This window comes from Phyllopteryx taeniolatus, chromosome 3, assembly GCF_024500385.1.
Source record: "Phyllopteryx taeniolatus isolate TA_2022b chromosome 3, UOR_Ptae_1.2, whole genome shotgun sequence".
Lineage (NCBI taxonomy): Eukaryota > Metazoa > Chordata > Actinopteri > Syngnathiformes > Syngnathidae > Phyllopteryx > Phyllopteryx taeniolatus.
Window position 1 is genome coordinate 6,680,455 of NC_084504.1, and position 15,184 is coordinate 6,695,638.

Sequence of the window (15,184 nt, forward strand, 5' to 3'; positions counted from 1 at the left end):
TATAGCTCAATTTTTCAGTACTAAATTGCTCTTAAGGCCTCTTTATACTCCTGCGCTCGCGCGGCCGACAACGCCCGCATTGCATCACGTGACTGACGCATTGGCCCGCGCGGCCCCTCTGCGTCACTTGACGCGCACACGGCAAACATTGTTGCTGCGCGTACAATGCCGCGGAGAACATCTCTTGTGATTGGTCCGTTTTAGTCACATGCTGGTTCTGCACTTCCACACCACCGTACATAATTTATAAGCACTACAAAATCCTGTGCCACTTTCAGGCAACAGCCAGAGTCCGGATGTGGTTAAATGAGTCAGGGGTGGCATTGTCAAGCATTTGTCATGTGCATAGGGGTGAACCACTACATCAAAGCCAAAAGGTAAGGCGAGCTGCGTTGAGTTCAGTTGCATGCACAGATTAACGTTGGCTAACAGCATTAGTTTCTCATGAGTGGCACATAGTTGAATGCTCTCTGAAGCGGGCGGTGGTTTATTGTTGTTTGGTGATGTGTCTCCTGCAGTTCGTAACGCATACAGGTCTGCACAGTAATTGACAAGTGTAATTCGAAGGCTTGGTACCAAATCCATGCTGTCTCTGTAGGGGCTCGTGTGTGTTTCGCAGTTCGCAGTCACTTTTTTAGATTCGGGGCTCTGAGTGCAGCCCCTCCAAGCTCTGCTCCTAGTCGTCATGTTACTGCCATTGGCACAGCCGTATGTGGAGCAGGAGGAGGGCTGGCTCACTTGCATAAGAAAAGGCCTTCCGCTTAAACAGTTTAATTTCAGCTAGACAAAAAACGGTTTGTTAAGTGCAACTATAATTCTTGATCTTTGGGGTATTTTGGCAAAAGGATGTGAGTAGTGTACATTGTGACTTGTCTCATTTCAAGCGTGGCAGAGCAACATTTGGAGGAGCTGACCCTCTGCTGGAGCCGGTCCTCTGTAGCTCTCCTGACTCTCGGATCAGACTGCCCTTACAGCAGATGACTCGTAGTTTGTTCTGGTAGGACGAAGCCAGATAAATGGCTCCGGAGGAGATGGCCGGGCCCAGATAGCGAGGGCTGGGGATGTCCAGGTGGGCCAGCACTGAAGGTCTGGGGACACGACAATGGGTGAAATGAAGGTCCGACAAGTCATTTAAATGCCATCAAGTCGCCAGTGAGGCTCACCCCAAAGCAGCGTGGCCCTGAACCTCGATGACGTCCAGTGAGTTGAAGTAGGTGACAAACAGGTAGGGCTCTCTGTAGGCTGCACAACAGAACACGCACAATTGAAGTTATTACAATAGATTCTAATAATAATGTGGGTTCATCGTGTATTCACCAAAGGACAAAGGCAGGCGACTCCACTTGATGTCGTCCGTGCGGCTCCTCCGTCCATACGTGTCCACGAACAGAGCAAACTCTGCCAGAAGACAAAGAATGCCAGAATTTCAACTAACAAGTGGAGTTATGAAAAAAAAAAAGGCATTGGATTCATAACATGCATGATTTATAATTACACTGATAGCGATTGAAGTGTGCTGTGACTTCACTATTCAACTTTCCTGATTTCCGGATTATTTCTAGTTGTTCTATTTATTTCTATTGTGCAAGTGTCAGTTATCATTCATTGCTGGCAAGAGGGGTGATTACATTACAGTAACTGAAAGTTCTAAAGATGTTTGAAAAGCATATCATCTTTACTGACTGGACACAACACTATAGCAACAAGAATAATTAGATTTATTGGTAGCGAAAGCCAGACCTCCGCTATTTTCTATTCTCTGAGAGGAGGTTCAGTGTCCGTCTCACATTTTGAACTCGCCCGATTTATGAATGTTTACGTTCCCACTGGACCGCGAGGCTTTCTGTTGCGCATGACTGTGCGCACCCACCATGGAAACACAGCAGATACTCCTCCTTCTGCACGCTGCTGGCCACCTGCATGATGGCGATGGGGAAGCTGTGGGATGAGGCAGCAAACACCGCTGAGGCCAGCGACATGTCATTCTTATCCAGGAACTCTGCGGCAGACCAGACACAGGACATGGTATCTACTTGTCTCTGTTTCGCAGTTACATATTATTTTATAAAGATACCTACATAGAGAGTAATCAAATTCGAATTGGGTAGATTTACCTTGCGATTAATTAATATAGTCCTCGGTGACCAATACACCAAAACAAACCCCAATTAAGAAAAGCACATATCAAATATACGGGTAGCACGGAGGTGCCGTGGTTTTGAATCTCGGCTCAGACCCTTTCCGTGCGGTGTAGCTTGGATTGGCTGGTCTCCTTGGCAACGGCAGAGCGGCAAAAAGACTGCTCTGTTTCAACTCACATTTTGACAGTTAAGGCCATTAACCAATAAACTTTGTTTTCTCCGCCATCCACGCCACTCCCAAAGAAACACGACTGGTAACCCAACCGCTGAGATGAGGGCGCAGGAAGCCCACATTCAAAGGACTGCAATTTAAACATGACTGATTGATATCTTTTTCTTTTATTCTTAGGTATGTTTAATCACCTAGTATATCATCAGCGGACACACACACAATCGCTCACATATTACATTGATCAATGTTTGAGGTGGTCTTGTTTCATGGTTTCTCTGGTATCATATCAATCCTTAATTGTGTTATGAAACAGGAGTCGCTGCATTAAACTATGTGACGTTTAGATTTGACATGAAGGCGACGTTGCAGAGGGAATCGATCTTGTAAAGTCATGTTGGAAAAACTGATCCTAGTGAGGATTAGCGGTATAGAAAATGGATGGATGGATGGTTTTATTTGTAATTTGTTGGTTGAGTGTACAGTCATCTGAAAGTTTATAGTGTTTTCAAATTCATTACATTACATTTAAATGCAGACATGTGAAGAAGAGATTACTGATGACCACACCTTCAAGTACAAATTGCTTCATCTCAAGCTCATAGAATTTGTTGGTGCCAAGGATAATGCTGTAGCTCGTCAGGTGGATGCAGCTGCAAGGCTCCATAGTTTCAATCTCCTGTGAAGTGACAATGATTTTTTTGGGGTTTAAAATTTCACCATTTTACAGTTGCGCCATGGCAGCGATATTGCAGAGCTCCTCCAAAACATTTGTCATCACCAAAAAGTACGGCGTGGAAAGTTACAGTTGAGGTGGTGAAATTTCATTCAGATGCAGAACTATCTTCTGGATTCAACGGAATAAAATGATAGATCAGCACAACAAAATGCAACCTGTTTTCCTTTGATTTGTGATATTCCCATGTGATATTAATAGCAATCAGAATAACCAGAATAACATTAACAGTCCCACATTTTCCATTTTTCCAATAATTAGGAAAATACTTTTCTTTCTATTACAATATTGGCGGTGCAATGGAACATGATACATAACAGTAACGGTAGAGCCGCGAGTCGATAATGATATGAATCCAGAATGCAGTGCGAATATGGAAGCAAGGGATCGTACAGTATACTACCTTACGAATGCAGTATTTGCTGAGATTGTCATTGTAGCGTAGAATGGTGATCTTGTTCGGCATTGCAGCACAAATACACGACCCGTTGTCTATCTGTGAAGACGTACAGCATATAGTCAGCCTGTCCAGTCGCATTTCTCCAAGTTACGCACTCATTATTAGAAAGAAGACGTACTCTGCCGGCAGCAAACAGATGGCATCCTTTGACCGTCTCAAATATGTACGGAGCCAGCTCGGACTGGCTGGGCAGGTGGCACTGGGCCAAACACTGCTTCACTCTCTTGATCTCCACCAGGCACAATGCCCTCTCGTCCCCTGCACATATACATATACCGTAGGTGTCACGCGCCGACGTTCAGTCTGCGCCGTTCGCTCGTCCACACAGCTGTTAACAAGGGCCCGGTCCTCACCAACAATCATCAGCAGTTTGTCCATCTCCTTGATGATGTGGATCTGGAAGACTGATCCCAGGCCAGGAATGTGAGTCAGGGAGTTCTTGATTACATTGAGGGCATACAGACCTTCCTCCGAGCCCACCAGAACTATCTGAAACCACAGCAAGGAGCATGCCATCACCGTGCAGAGTTTTAATCCACAAAATGTGACCGTATATTGTCAGACGATTATGCCACCTGATCTGTAAGTGGAAGGGTGCAGTTGATATCGAGCCTGTCATCTCCTTCCAGCTTCAAGAGAGAGTTTCCCAGGAGCTTCTAAAAGCAAGAAGACATTGACAGTCAACAGGTTCACTCGCTCAACGTGAGCTCAGGGCGACGCGACAGAGGAGCACAACGGCGAGAGCACGACGCCTGCCGGACCGTGTGCAAGTGCGGACAGGTCAAAGGTCACATGCAGGTTTTCCTGCGTAGAACTATACTGGCTACGACACACCTGCACAATGTGAGAGTTGCATCAAAAAGGCCTTTACAGACACAAAAATGCTCAGTTTTCCCGTTTTCCGTTCAAGGGTTCAGGTCAAGTATCTTTACTAGCCCAGAGGTCAGTTTGATAGACAACCAGCAGTGAAACAAATACTGTATCTCCATCACATCAATCGGAGAAAGGATTGGAGTGAAGTTTTTTTAACAGGGTGATAGCAGTATGTGTAAATGACACTTCTGAGACCATTTCTTTGGTATGGTGGCAGGTTGTATTAAATATACTGTACATGCTAATATAACAAAAAGCGACCAGAGCTCCGCAAAGTAGCGACTCTCATTTTTCTGATGATTCATACTCATTTTAAAGCTGTATGAACCTCCCCAGACTCTTAATAATCTTCCCCACACTCCTATTTACCTCTACCACTCTTATACTACTACTATACTATATAGTATACTAATATATTCTCTACTACTACTACTGTAATACTATTTCTATACTCTGAAATGCCTTTTAAACTCGTAAACATACAGTAATTCACAGTAGTGCTGTACACGATGTACATTTGATTTCTTGTAATATGTGTTTCAAAGAATTTTTTTGTTTGTTTTTAGATTTTTTTTTTGTAAATGTTTTGGGCTAGTAAGCGTTTATTTGACCACAAAAAACATCTGCGATATGGCGAATTACGTCCGCAGTAGGTGAGGCACCATATAGGGAGGGAACACTGTTCATCACATGCCACTCAGAGCTCCTGAGAACTCACTGTAACAAAATGGCACCAACAGCATGCAACAGGAGCGTGTAGGGAGTGACAATAGGGTGACTTCTCAACTCTGGTGCAATTTTGATTTCTTGTTGAAATTATTATTATATATATATATTTTTGTTTTGCATTGCTCATGATGTGGCTTTCACAAGAGATGATAGTACTGCAGTCAGAGGACAGTGAGCGTGAGGGGAGATCTCAGCAGGGAAGGGGGCAGCGTTGGTGGGAGTGGGGGTGGGTTAGCCAACAACCAAATGAGGCTGGTGCATCACTGGGCTCATACAGTAAAGGAAAGGAAATGAATGTCAGAAAGTCTTGTGTCTGCATTTTAAAAAAATATATATATATTTTATTATTATTATTTTTTTTTTTTTTGTTTACCTGGACCAGAGGTGATAGAACCATTTGTCTTTTGGACACAGCAGCCTATGTGTGCAAAGATATTCAATGAAATGGGCAAAATGGAACAAATTAACAAAACGCGGCCATATAATGAGGCGTGATGGAAACACAACAAACAGACAAACAAAGAAAGAGTGAGGGAGAGAGAGATGGAGAGACGAAAAAGAAGATGACAATTAACGACATAGAAAAGTGAAACTGGAGGTTATCCATTAAAATACTGGCAATAAGACAAAACATTAAAAACGGGATAGTAAATTCAGTGCTCGTGAATGAACTCCACTTACCAATCACATCCAGAAAAGATGTGCTGCTATCGGCTTTATGGGTAAGGTCAGCAGAGCCCAGAGATACTCACTGCGTCAGCCTCAGCCTTTTCGCGAGAGACTCGCCCCCCGGCGACGACAGATTCCATGACAGCCACCCAGCGCTGCTTGTCTGGGAAACTGGGAGCCATGAAGTAAATGGACTGTCCAGGCCAGCAAGGGGGGTGGCAACGGGACTCCAGCTTCAGCACGTATGGAACATCTGATACGGGAAGGTGGCAATTATGTTTGTAATCTTCATTCGATTCAACATGAATAACTGACTTGTTATATAAATGTCGTGGGTGTTATTTATGTGACGCATTACATCATACCGGATTTGGCTGTGTTGGGTATCTCGGTGGCCCCGACCGCTCCGTGAACCTCGACTTCTCCATCAGACATGCACAAGTCAAACTCCTCCAGTGGCTTAACCGAATCTGAGTTAAGACACAAGGCGCCAGACTCAAGCACAATGAAAGAAAGTCATCAGCTCGGTAAGTGAACACTTAGGCAACCTTCTCTGGGTTCTATCTCGTAGATGGACACTTTCGTCCCATCCAGGACCATGTACTTCCTCTCCCAGCCTTGGCCTCGCTTTCCATTCCTGTAAAAGCATTAGGACAAAGCTTTCATGATAAAACAGGGCACTGGGCTTTCCATGAACACCTTTCTCACATATGTACCGGATGACTGGCATTTATTTGTCAACCTTCCAGCGTGAGACAAAAATCTTCGTCAAGGTACTATTGGTCAGTATATGACTGCAACATTCGGGCTAGCTTTAAATGTTATCTTTAAGAAACAGAACAATGGAAATGTTATGAGTAAAAGGTGACATGGAAGCGTTTCTATTAGTGCGGTGTATCCCTTCATTTGTTCCCTTTCCCTTTTTATCCAGCACCTGGGCTGCTTCATCCATCCCTCCAGGTGCATGTGTCCACTGGCGTCTTTGAGTTGCTGGCCTGAAGAGTTGCCTTTCTCCCGACACAAGCCCTCGGACAGATGCAGAGAGCAGTCGCTCGACATGCCGCACGTCGCTGGAAGGCACGGCGAGCATTTTGGATGGCACAGGGCGTGACATTCTGAGGGAGGGAAAAGATCGGGCTTCAACCCCAAACAATTCAATAAACTTTCGAAGAACTATTACGGTAAACTACAAACCGTGAAAATATCTGCAAGAAAACATGCAATTATTAGTAGGTTCGATGACTTTTAACTGCCCCTCGCCCAATACTTGAATAGAGACTCCTCCCGAACCCAACCGCCAACATGGCGGACAAACAAATACCGATCAAGTGATCGAAAACTCTCGATAGGGGCACTCACCGAGACAGGTGGCGGCTTGTCGACCAAAGTGCACTGTGTCCAAGCACACGGTACACTTGGCGGCGCGCATGTTGAGTCCCACTGTGAAGCGGTGAGCGGTGTGGTGGTGCACCCTCTCTCTTTCTCTTTCCCGCTGACTGTCTTTCATTCGCCGGCCATATTCTGAATACAACCAGGGCAGGGTCACAGTGAGGGCAAGGCTGCTTCATTCCGCCTGACTCTGTTACACCCTCAATGCCCCATGCCATATCAACTATGGAGTCAGTTCAACAACAACAAAAAAACAACAAAAAAAGTGGTTTTTAAAAGATGTTTAGGTCCCGAGCAGCTAAAAACTGAAACTAAAGAATTAAAAGACTTAATTAATCCCTTTGCTAGTGGCCGTTAGCTGATGCATTTAAAGGCATTATGCAGTCAATATTAAGATTGCATTGGAGTTTGTTTACCTTCGTCGGCACATTTCACAGCAGCTTCTATTCTTTCCTCGTACTTTTGCATTACCTCAAGGTCGTTTCTCTTCATTTCTGAATCTTGTGTTCTTGTATTTGCAACAATATTAAGCCAGCAATATCTTGAGCGATGCAATTTTGACTTAATTATTCAGTATGCTGCCCAATAATGTGACTGAATAATACCTTTAGATTGGGATTCATTATGTTATACAACGTTTTGTGCATTGCAGTGTTTATCAACCGGTTTGTTCTGGTATACGATGTGAAGTGGAATTGTAATGGGTTGATAAACACTGTGGAGTTCTGCAAATCTGACAGGCTATAAGCTTCAGCAACCAAGAAAAAAATGATTCAGATTTCGAAAGCTGTGCACTGCAAAGCTGAAAATGTACTTTTGACCTGCTGTGATGTGCTACTTTGTAGACATGCACAACTTTTAAAAATCTGTCCTTTTGAGGAATGGGTGGGGCAAAAGGAGAAAAGGGAGAAGAGACCAAATGGGAACCATGAGTTTGGGAAACTTACTTTCAAAAGTGACCCTCCTTCTCTCTGAAAGGTGTGTGAAAGAAAAAGGGCAGTAAGAGAAAATCCTTTTGTGTGTTGAGGTAAGGGCCGGTATATTTCGAATATGCTGTTGTCCATTATTTGGCTTCTTGAATGAAGATGACATCATCCCCTCACTCACCCTCAGGCGTGGCAACCTCCTTCCTGCGCCCCGAGTTGGATGGTACCAGGCTCGGTGGGACTTGCTGGTGGTCAGGAGACTTCACCATGGCAGACATCATCATCTGTTGTCGTGCTGTTGCTGGGTTTGTGGAGCTGTTATGATCCTTATATTGGAGTGCTGGGATGGAAATCATTTCTTGGTCATAACATTGCCAATAAATGTGGAGCGAAAAATTTAACTGGCCTCTTTGCTCTTGAACATGAACATAATAATTTCAGTCTCAGTTGCTACAGCAACAATGTGAGGGAGAAAGATGACCTACACGTCTAATGGACTTTTGGGCTTTTCCAAAACAAGAGAATATGAACCGTTCTCACCTTCCTCTCTCAGAGACCGCAGTTCTGCTCTCATTTTCTGAAGAGCATCCTCAAGCTCAGAGGAGCGTGTTCGCTCTTTGTCCAGCGCTACCTTCATGTCACTGTACTGCAGGGGAACTGGCTGGATGGAGGACACAGGGGAGACCTGGCCCTGGCCCTGACTCTGTCCCTGTCCCTGGGCCTGCGCCTGAGCAGCCATGGCAGCCAACAGGTCCTCGCGCCGACGCCCAAAAAGACCCTGCACGATATGCACAGCATGTAACACGAGACCAGAGAGTGCAGGCGCAGCTTCGGTCCAAGCCTTTGATTAAGTTATTATGAATAGATGAGAGGTTAGCGGGAGTTTGAATGACAATTTATGCATGAACTGCCCCCGGATTTCACCTTTAGAATCAAGTAATTACCAGCTCTTGGCAAATTCATTTCAAAGATTTTCTCAAAGAGATAAGTTGGGAACGCCGGAATAAAGAATTCTATTCAATCAGTTGATTCAAATTCAATTAAAAAATAAGCAATGAGATTGTTCTTACCATCTAATCATTTTCTAAACAGATTAACTATTAAAGATAATTAACTACTAGTGATGCACTAACCCTTACGAACTAACTTTCCTCTGTCATTGTATATAGTACATTGTTTATTGTTTGTTGTAAAGTTAATTTTAAACACTACTAAATGTATACCAAGGTACCGAATGGGATACCGAGGAAGGTACCAAACCATGAGTTTGGACGTACCATTCCATGTCTACCCATTGCACATTTATGTGGTTTGACAGTTCTAAGAGGTCATCTGAGGGCAACCTAATAACATTGCCTGTGGTGAAAACAAGTTTGACACCCCTGCACCTAAAGGAGGACACTATGTTTCAAAAGAGGTCTTCTCACAACATAAAAATGCACACTTGTAAAAATAATTTCACTGAATATGTGATGTCATCGGACCTTTTTCTTCTTTGAACCTCCATGGGCCTGGGCTTGAAGGAAGTCTATGAGCTTCGTTTGCTGGGTGATCGTCCCCTCCATTTTCACCTTCTCATGGGAGTAGACAGCCTGCAGGTGGAGCTAAGTGAACATCACTACTGCTGTGAATTTCTCCTCCAATACTTTGTTTCGTACAGACAAATAATGCAAACTGTGGGCGAGGACAAACAATGGAAGGTATAAGTGTGTGATGTCACAATGACACAACAGTCGAAGAGAAACCAGGCAACGATGTTTCAATGACCTGTGCTGGGGTCACAGCAGTAATACTGATAATAAAAACAATGGTAATTGTGGTGGCACATAAAGACGCTGTCTTTTAATTTTCTGTACTTCGTTTTTAAATGTATTTTTGCTCTTTGTTTTTAAATGCTTTTAATCTTGCAAAGCACATTGAGTTACCCTGTGTCTGAAATGCGCTTCATAAATACATTTGCCTTGCCTATATGCTTAGGAATTTCCTGTAAAAACAGCTGTATATTATTTTAAGACAATTAATGCAATGGTGAGAAGTCAAGGCTGCTGGCCACAACACTACCGGAGGCAATGATTGCAATTTGCAGCGTTTCTCGTGGCTGCACTGCTTCTAGTCGTGTATGTGGATGTTGGAGTTTTTTTTTTTTTTGTCCAATCAGATTTCAGCTACTTTGTGTTGCCATGACAATTTCATCTGCCCAGCATCTTCAGAACAGTAGGGCTCACCGATAAGCAACTATTCGTATATTAGGGGACTGTTTCTTTAACCAATCAGATTTCAAAATCATCAGTTCTGCACACATTAATACATTTAATAATCAGCATCTTTGGTGAGATGTATTTCATTTGAATTGAAAAAAAAATGTTGTTTACGGTTTTGCCATTTTATTTGCTAAATATCGATTCTGCACTGCTCCAGATTATATTCATGGCACAGTTGCTTGCTGTTACTTTAAAATGTGTTCTTGTACAGTACTGATGGTTTCTATAATTGTAACGCAATAGTAGGGGTTTGAGTCCCCACTGAAGGCCCAGGTACCAAATGCATGGCCCGCCACTGCTTCATGTATACGCATTCATTTTGCAATCAAATCCCTCATCTTTATTGGATACAAAATACATAGTAAGAAGGAAAAACAACTCCAAATGTTGGATATGGTTCAGCACATGTAGAAGCACCACCTTTCAGTCTAAGTCACTGAATGGTGACCACACAATCTAAGCCGAGGAAGATTCTGTGCTTCGCACTCTGCACATGAGCATACGTATTGATATACTGTAGATATGCACCTGGATGTTCTCCAGTTGATATTCCAGGTCAGTTCTCTCCGTCTTTAGCAGGTCAGTCTGGTCCAGGGCTTCTTGCAGGCCCTGGGTCAGACGAAAGATATGTGCCTTCTGAGCATCCATCTGCTGCTGAAGCTTCTCTTGCTACAAAACAACAACAAAGGACAACATTTTCTCATTCCAATACTTTTAATAAAGTTTGATATTTACCACAAGGACTTTACAGACATAAAAGTGTGTTTTGTGTCTATTTTGTCGATTCGTATGAAGCAAAATAAAGAAAAGACACCAACAGCATGCAGTTTGAATATGTTATGGTAATATCTGAAGTATGTTATCAAAGATCTGTCATGATAATGTGTGAAAATACTGAATGGACCTCATCCAACAGCCGCTGTTTCAGATCCCTCTCACTCTCCAGCTTTTGCTGCAAACTATGCGCATTCATCTCCAACATGGTATGCTTCTTCTCCAAATCATTAAACTAAAGAACAGAAAACAGGCATTGCAACATATGTTAACCACAGAGGGTGTTAAATACTTGTGCTTGAGTGCAGAATCACTTACAGTGTCTGCAAGGCTCTCAGCTTTCAGGTTCTGGTCTGTGAGAATCTGATGTAGCGCCAACATCTCGGCTTTGTGCTCTGTAACGGCCTGTTCCACAGCCTGATGAGACTCAGAGCTGCGCTGCTCAGCACGAAGTCTGAAGGACACAACAAACGTTTTTCCATACGCGTTCATTTCATTCTTCCATAGAGAACAAAGAACACAAAGACGAGTTCACCATAAATGATCCATATAAAAGTTCAGAAACACAATCAGGGTTGTGTGAGGATGGTTTAATTTGTGTAGCAAATTCCCCTTGCCTGACTTGCCCACATTATACTGTGCTGTATAAATCCAGAACAGCAGGAGATGATCCCTTAAGAGAATAAGCCTTTTGCATCCAAGGGAGTGTAGGTGGAGGTAAGCAACAACATTAATAGCAAACACTATCTCCCAATATAGAAAGGGTCACTTATTATACTTTGTGAACACGTAACAGGTATTGTGGTTATATTAGATGATGGCCTATTGAAGCTGGTGTGACAAAGTAAATATATTTCTCAATAAATGATGCATTGAACAAGTCTTAATACACTTTCCACTTATCAATGTTTGAAAAGGAAAACTATTAAAAATGGACATAGAATATAATAATACAAAATAAGAGTACATTTAGTTGATGTGACACTGTCCCATCCTATATCAGTTTCTGTGAAGAGGTGTGTGTACCAACAAAGTCATTTCGCACATTCAACAACAATAAGCTGTGGTTCACTGCCAAACTTAAGCAGCTTCGCCAAGCTAAGGAGGATGCATATCAAAGTGGGGACAGGGCCGTGTATAATCGCGCTAGAAACCAGCTGACTAAAGAAATTAACATTGCAAAGAGGAACTATGCAGCAAAGTTGGAAAAAACAGTTTAGTGCTAACGACTCTAAATCAGCCTGGCATGCATTCCAATCGCTGACAAATTACAAGCGACGATCCCCCCAGGCTGAGAACAATAGCACACTAGCCAACGACTTGAATACCTTCTACTGCAGATTTGAAAAGGACAGTTTCACACCACACACCCACCCGGCCGCACCCCGACCACAATCACACCACCGACTTCTGCGTTAACTATCCGCGAACAGGATGTGAGACGCATCTTCAAACAACAAAAGATTAACAAAGCGGCAGGACCAGACCATGTGTCCCCATCCAGCCTCAAAGTCTGTGCGGACCAGCTCGCTCCAGTCTTCACACAGATCTTCAATAGATCTCTGGAACTGTGCAAAGTACCATCCTGTTTCAAACACTCCACCATCATTCCAGTCCCCAAGAAACCTACAATTTCGGGTCTAAATGACTACAGGCCTGTCGCCTTGACATCTGTGGTCATGAAGTCCTTTGAACGTCTCGTGCTGGACCACCTCAAGAGCGTCGGAGGCCCCCTGCTGGATCCCCTGCAGTTTGCCTACCGAGCAAACAGGTCTGCGGATGATGCAGTCAACATGGGACTGCACTTCATCCTAGAACACCTCGACAGTGTAGGGACCTACGCGAGGATCCTGTTCATGGAATTCAGCTCAGCGTTCAACACCATCATCCCTGGACTTCTTCCCTCCAGCAGAGGATGTACTTCCTGCGGCTTCTGAGAAAGCACGGCCTGCCACAGGACCTGCTGAGGCAGTTCTACACTGCGGTCACTGAATCAGTCCTGTCTTCTTCCATCACAGTCTGGTTTGGTGCTGCTACAAAAAAGGACAAACTCCGACTGCAACGGACAATCAAAACTGCTGAAAAGATTGTCCGTACCCCCCTACCCACACTTGAGGACTTGCACGCTGCCAGAACTAAGACAAGCGCGTGCAAAATCCTCTCAGACCCTCCACATCCCGTTCACCAGCTCTTCCGGCTCCTTCCCTCAGGTAGGCGCTACCGATCAGTGCAAACTAGAACTAGCAGACATTCCAACAGCTTCTTCCCTCTTGCAATCAACTTCTTAAACACCTAACCTACAATTCCATTGCAACATGCTGGCAATTTGTTGTCTTTTTGTCTTGAGTTTGTTGTCACATTTCTGTCGGGCCAATTATATATTACTCGTGCACTCACTGCAGTAGTCTCACCACGCTGCACTATTTGCATATCTGTTGTTGACCAATACTGGCCACTCATGCCAGAGTAGCATCTGCTCAATTTGCACACTGACTGAGGAGTATCTGCAACATTTGCACAATCAACATTGTCCCAGACTATCGTTCTACTCATTTGAAGTCTCGGCGCCCTTTGCACAATGGTCATTGCACCGGACTATTGTAATATTAGTCATTCGAACTGCTCTAAGTGCTAGAGGACTCTGCAGCTTTTGCACAATTGTAAAAAAAAAACGTTAAAAAAGTGTATCGGAATTACCAAATAACTAGCAACCTTTTATTGCTCAGTGACTGTTTTTTGTCAATGTCTTTATGTCTCAAAAGTGTTCTCTGTCAATTGATTGTCTGTTGTTGTACTAGAGCAGCTCCAATTACCGGAGACAAATTCCTTGTGTGTTTTTTGGACATACTTGGCAAATAAAGATGATTCTGATTCTGATTCTGATTACTGCCTCCATGTGTTCCACTTACCTGTTCTGTTTCTCGGTGTCCAGCATTCTTTGGACCTCCCTGGTCCTCCTCTCAGCCTGGTTCTTCTCCTCTTCAAGAGTTGTCCTCCAGGCATCCCACTGTCTCTCCTTCTCCAGAAGCTCATCGTTTAATGTCTCAAGTTCCAGAACTTGCTCCTCCAACATGGTGCATGTAGTCTTCAGTGTCTCAAGGTTCTGAACAGAAGTGAGAGATTGAGGTTCAAATATAAACTTGGATTTACTTCCTTCAAAAACTAAGATAGGTTTTAATTGACAGTCAGAGAGATAATCTATTAACATAAAATGTGTTTTGTCGAGTGCACCTGTATAAAAGCCGCACCCTCTAAATTCAATAAATAAATAAATAATCACCCATGAGGCAAATACCACACATAATGCAATGTGCTACCCATTTGGTGTGCAAACTACTGCCAAACTTAATGTAGGAAGCTAAACAAGTGGAAAGAGCACAAATTAACAGAGAAGTGACCTGCCAAAACCAAACAATGTAACACAGTGAACCTACAGATTAAATAATGGGACCCGAACTCCTGTCATAAATGTTGTTCTGAAATAGCATCAATACCTGTGCGGTGTCTTAAATTACACATTTTGACATGGCATTTTTTGGTTTGCATCACAAAGCCTACACAAAGAGCTGTTCTCAAATGTTGGGAGATAAATATAGCCTGTGCTGGTCTTGCAGCATCACCACAACTCTCTGAAGTCCAACGCTTCCACAGCTGACACGACCTGGGAGTGATGGGATGACACATTCCTCCCTCCCACACACCACCCCATCCCTCATATATTCCTTCCATGGCTGGTTACACAACCAGCAGGACTGAGAGCGCTACTGGACGCCCACGCACGTCCTCCCACAGGAGCAGTGCACGCATCGCACGGCCTCCTCGCTCTCTCGCTGCACAGATCCAATCAGACTATTACACATTAGAATACAGAACTATTCGGAGAGTTTCTGCTGCCTGATTTACACTTTGCACTGTCAGAGCTGGGAGAAATGTCTTGGTCTCTTGTCACAGGTTGTGGAGGTATCACATAAGGCATGTTAGTGAAAACCCAGCATCTGACTGGCTATGAGTGGGCGGTGCAAAGAGAAAGCAGACTGAACTGAAAAACTATCGGTAG

At 43.8% G+C, this 15,184-nt stretch overlaps 1 protein-coding gene across 4 annotated transcripts in view; it reads right to left on the reverse strand.

The window, feature by feature from the left end:
• LOC133474737 (citron Rho-interacting kinase) overlaps nt 1–15,184 on the reverse strand; it is a 52,324-nt gene that overhangs the window by 6,568 nt on the left and 30,572 nt on the right. Inside the window, exons 17-39 of one of the 4 annotated variants that reach the window (XM_061766693.1) lie at nt 14,037–14,230; nt 11,446–11,581; nt 11,258–11,362; nt 10,882–11,022; nt 9,577–9,696; nt 8,633–8,870; nt 8,274–8,432; nt 8,114–8,137; nt 7,137–7,298; nt 6,712–6,892; nt 6,326–6,414; nt 6,143–6,247; nt 5,861–6,030; nt 5,482–5,526; nt 4,082–4,162; nt 3,860–3,995; nt 3,625–3,764; nt 3,450–3,542; nt 2,881–2,989; nt 1,871–1,999; nt 1,318–1,398; nt 1,164–1,242; nt 915–1,088 (exon numbers count right to left, since the gene is read on the reverse strand). In XM_061766693.1, coding sequence (XP_061622677.1) covers nt 915–1,088; nt 1,164–1,242; nt 1,318–1,398; nt 1,871–1,999; nt 2,881–2,989; nt 3,450–3,542; nt 3,625–3,764; nt 3,860–3,995; nt 4,082–4,162; nt 5,482–5,526; nt 5,861–6,030; nt 6,143–6,247; nt 6,326–6,414; nt 6,712–6,892; nt 7,137–7,298; nt 8,114–8,137; nt 8,274–8,432; nt 8,633–8,870; nt 9,577–9,696; nt 10,882–11,022; nt 11,258–11,362; nt 11,446–11,581; nt 14,037–14,230 — 2,891 coding nt within the window. The remainder of the gene's footprint in view (nt 1–914; nt 1,089–1,163; nt 1,243–1,317; nt 1,399–1,870; nt 2,000–2,880; nt 2,990–3,449; nt 3,543–3,624; nt 3,765–3,859; nt 3,996–4,081; nt 4,163–5,481; nt 5,527–5,860; nt 6,031–6,142; nt 6,248–6,325; nt 6,415–6,711; nt 6,893–7,136; nt 7,299–8,113; nt 8,138–8,273; nt 8,433–8,632; nt 8,871–9,576; nt 9,697–10,881; nt 11,023–11,257; nt 11,363–11,445; nt 11,582–14,036; nt 14,231–15,184) is intronic. The other 3 variants (XM_061766694.1, XM_061766695.1, XM_061766696.1) reach the window with 3 other exon arrangements.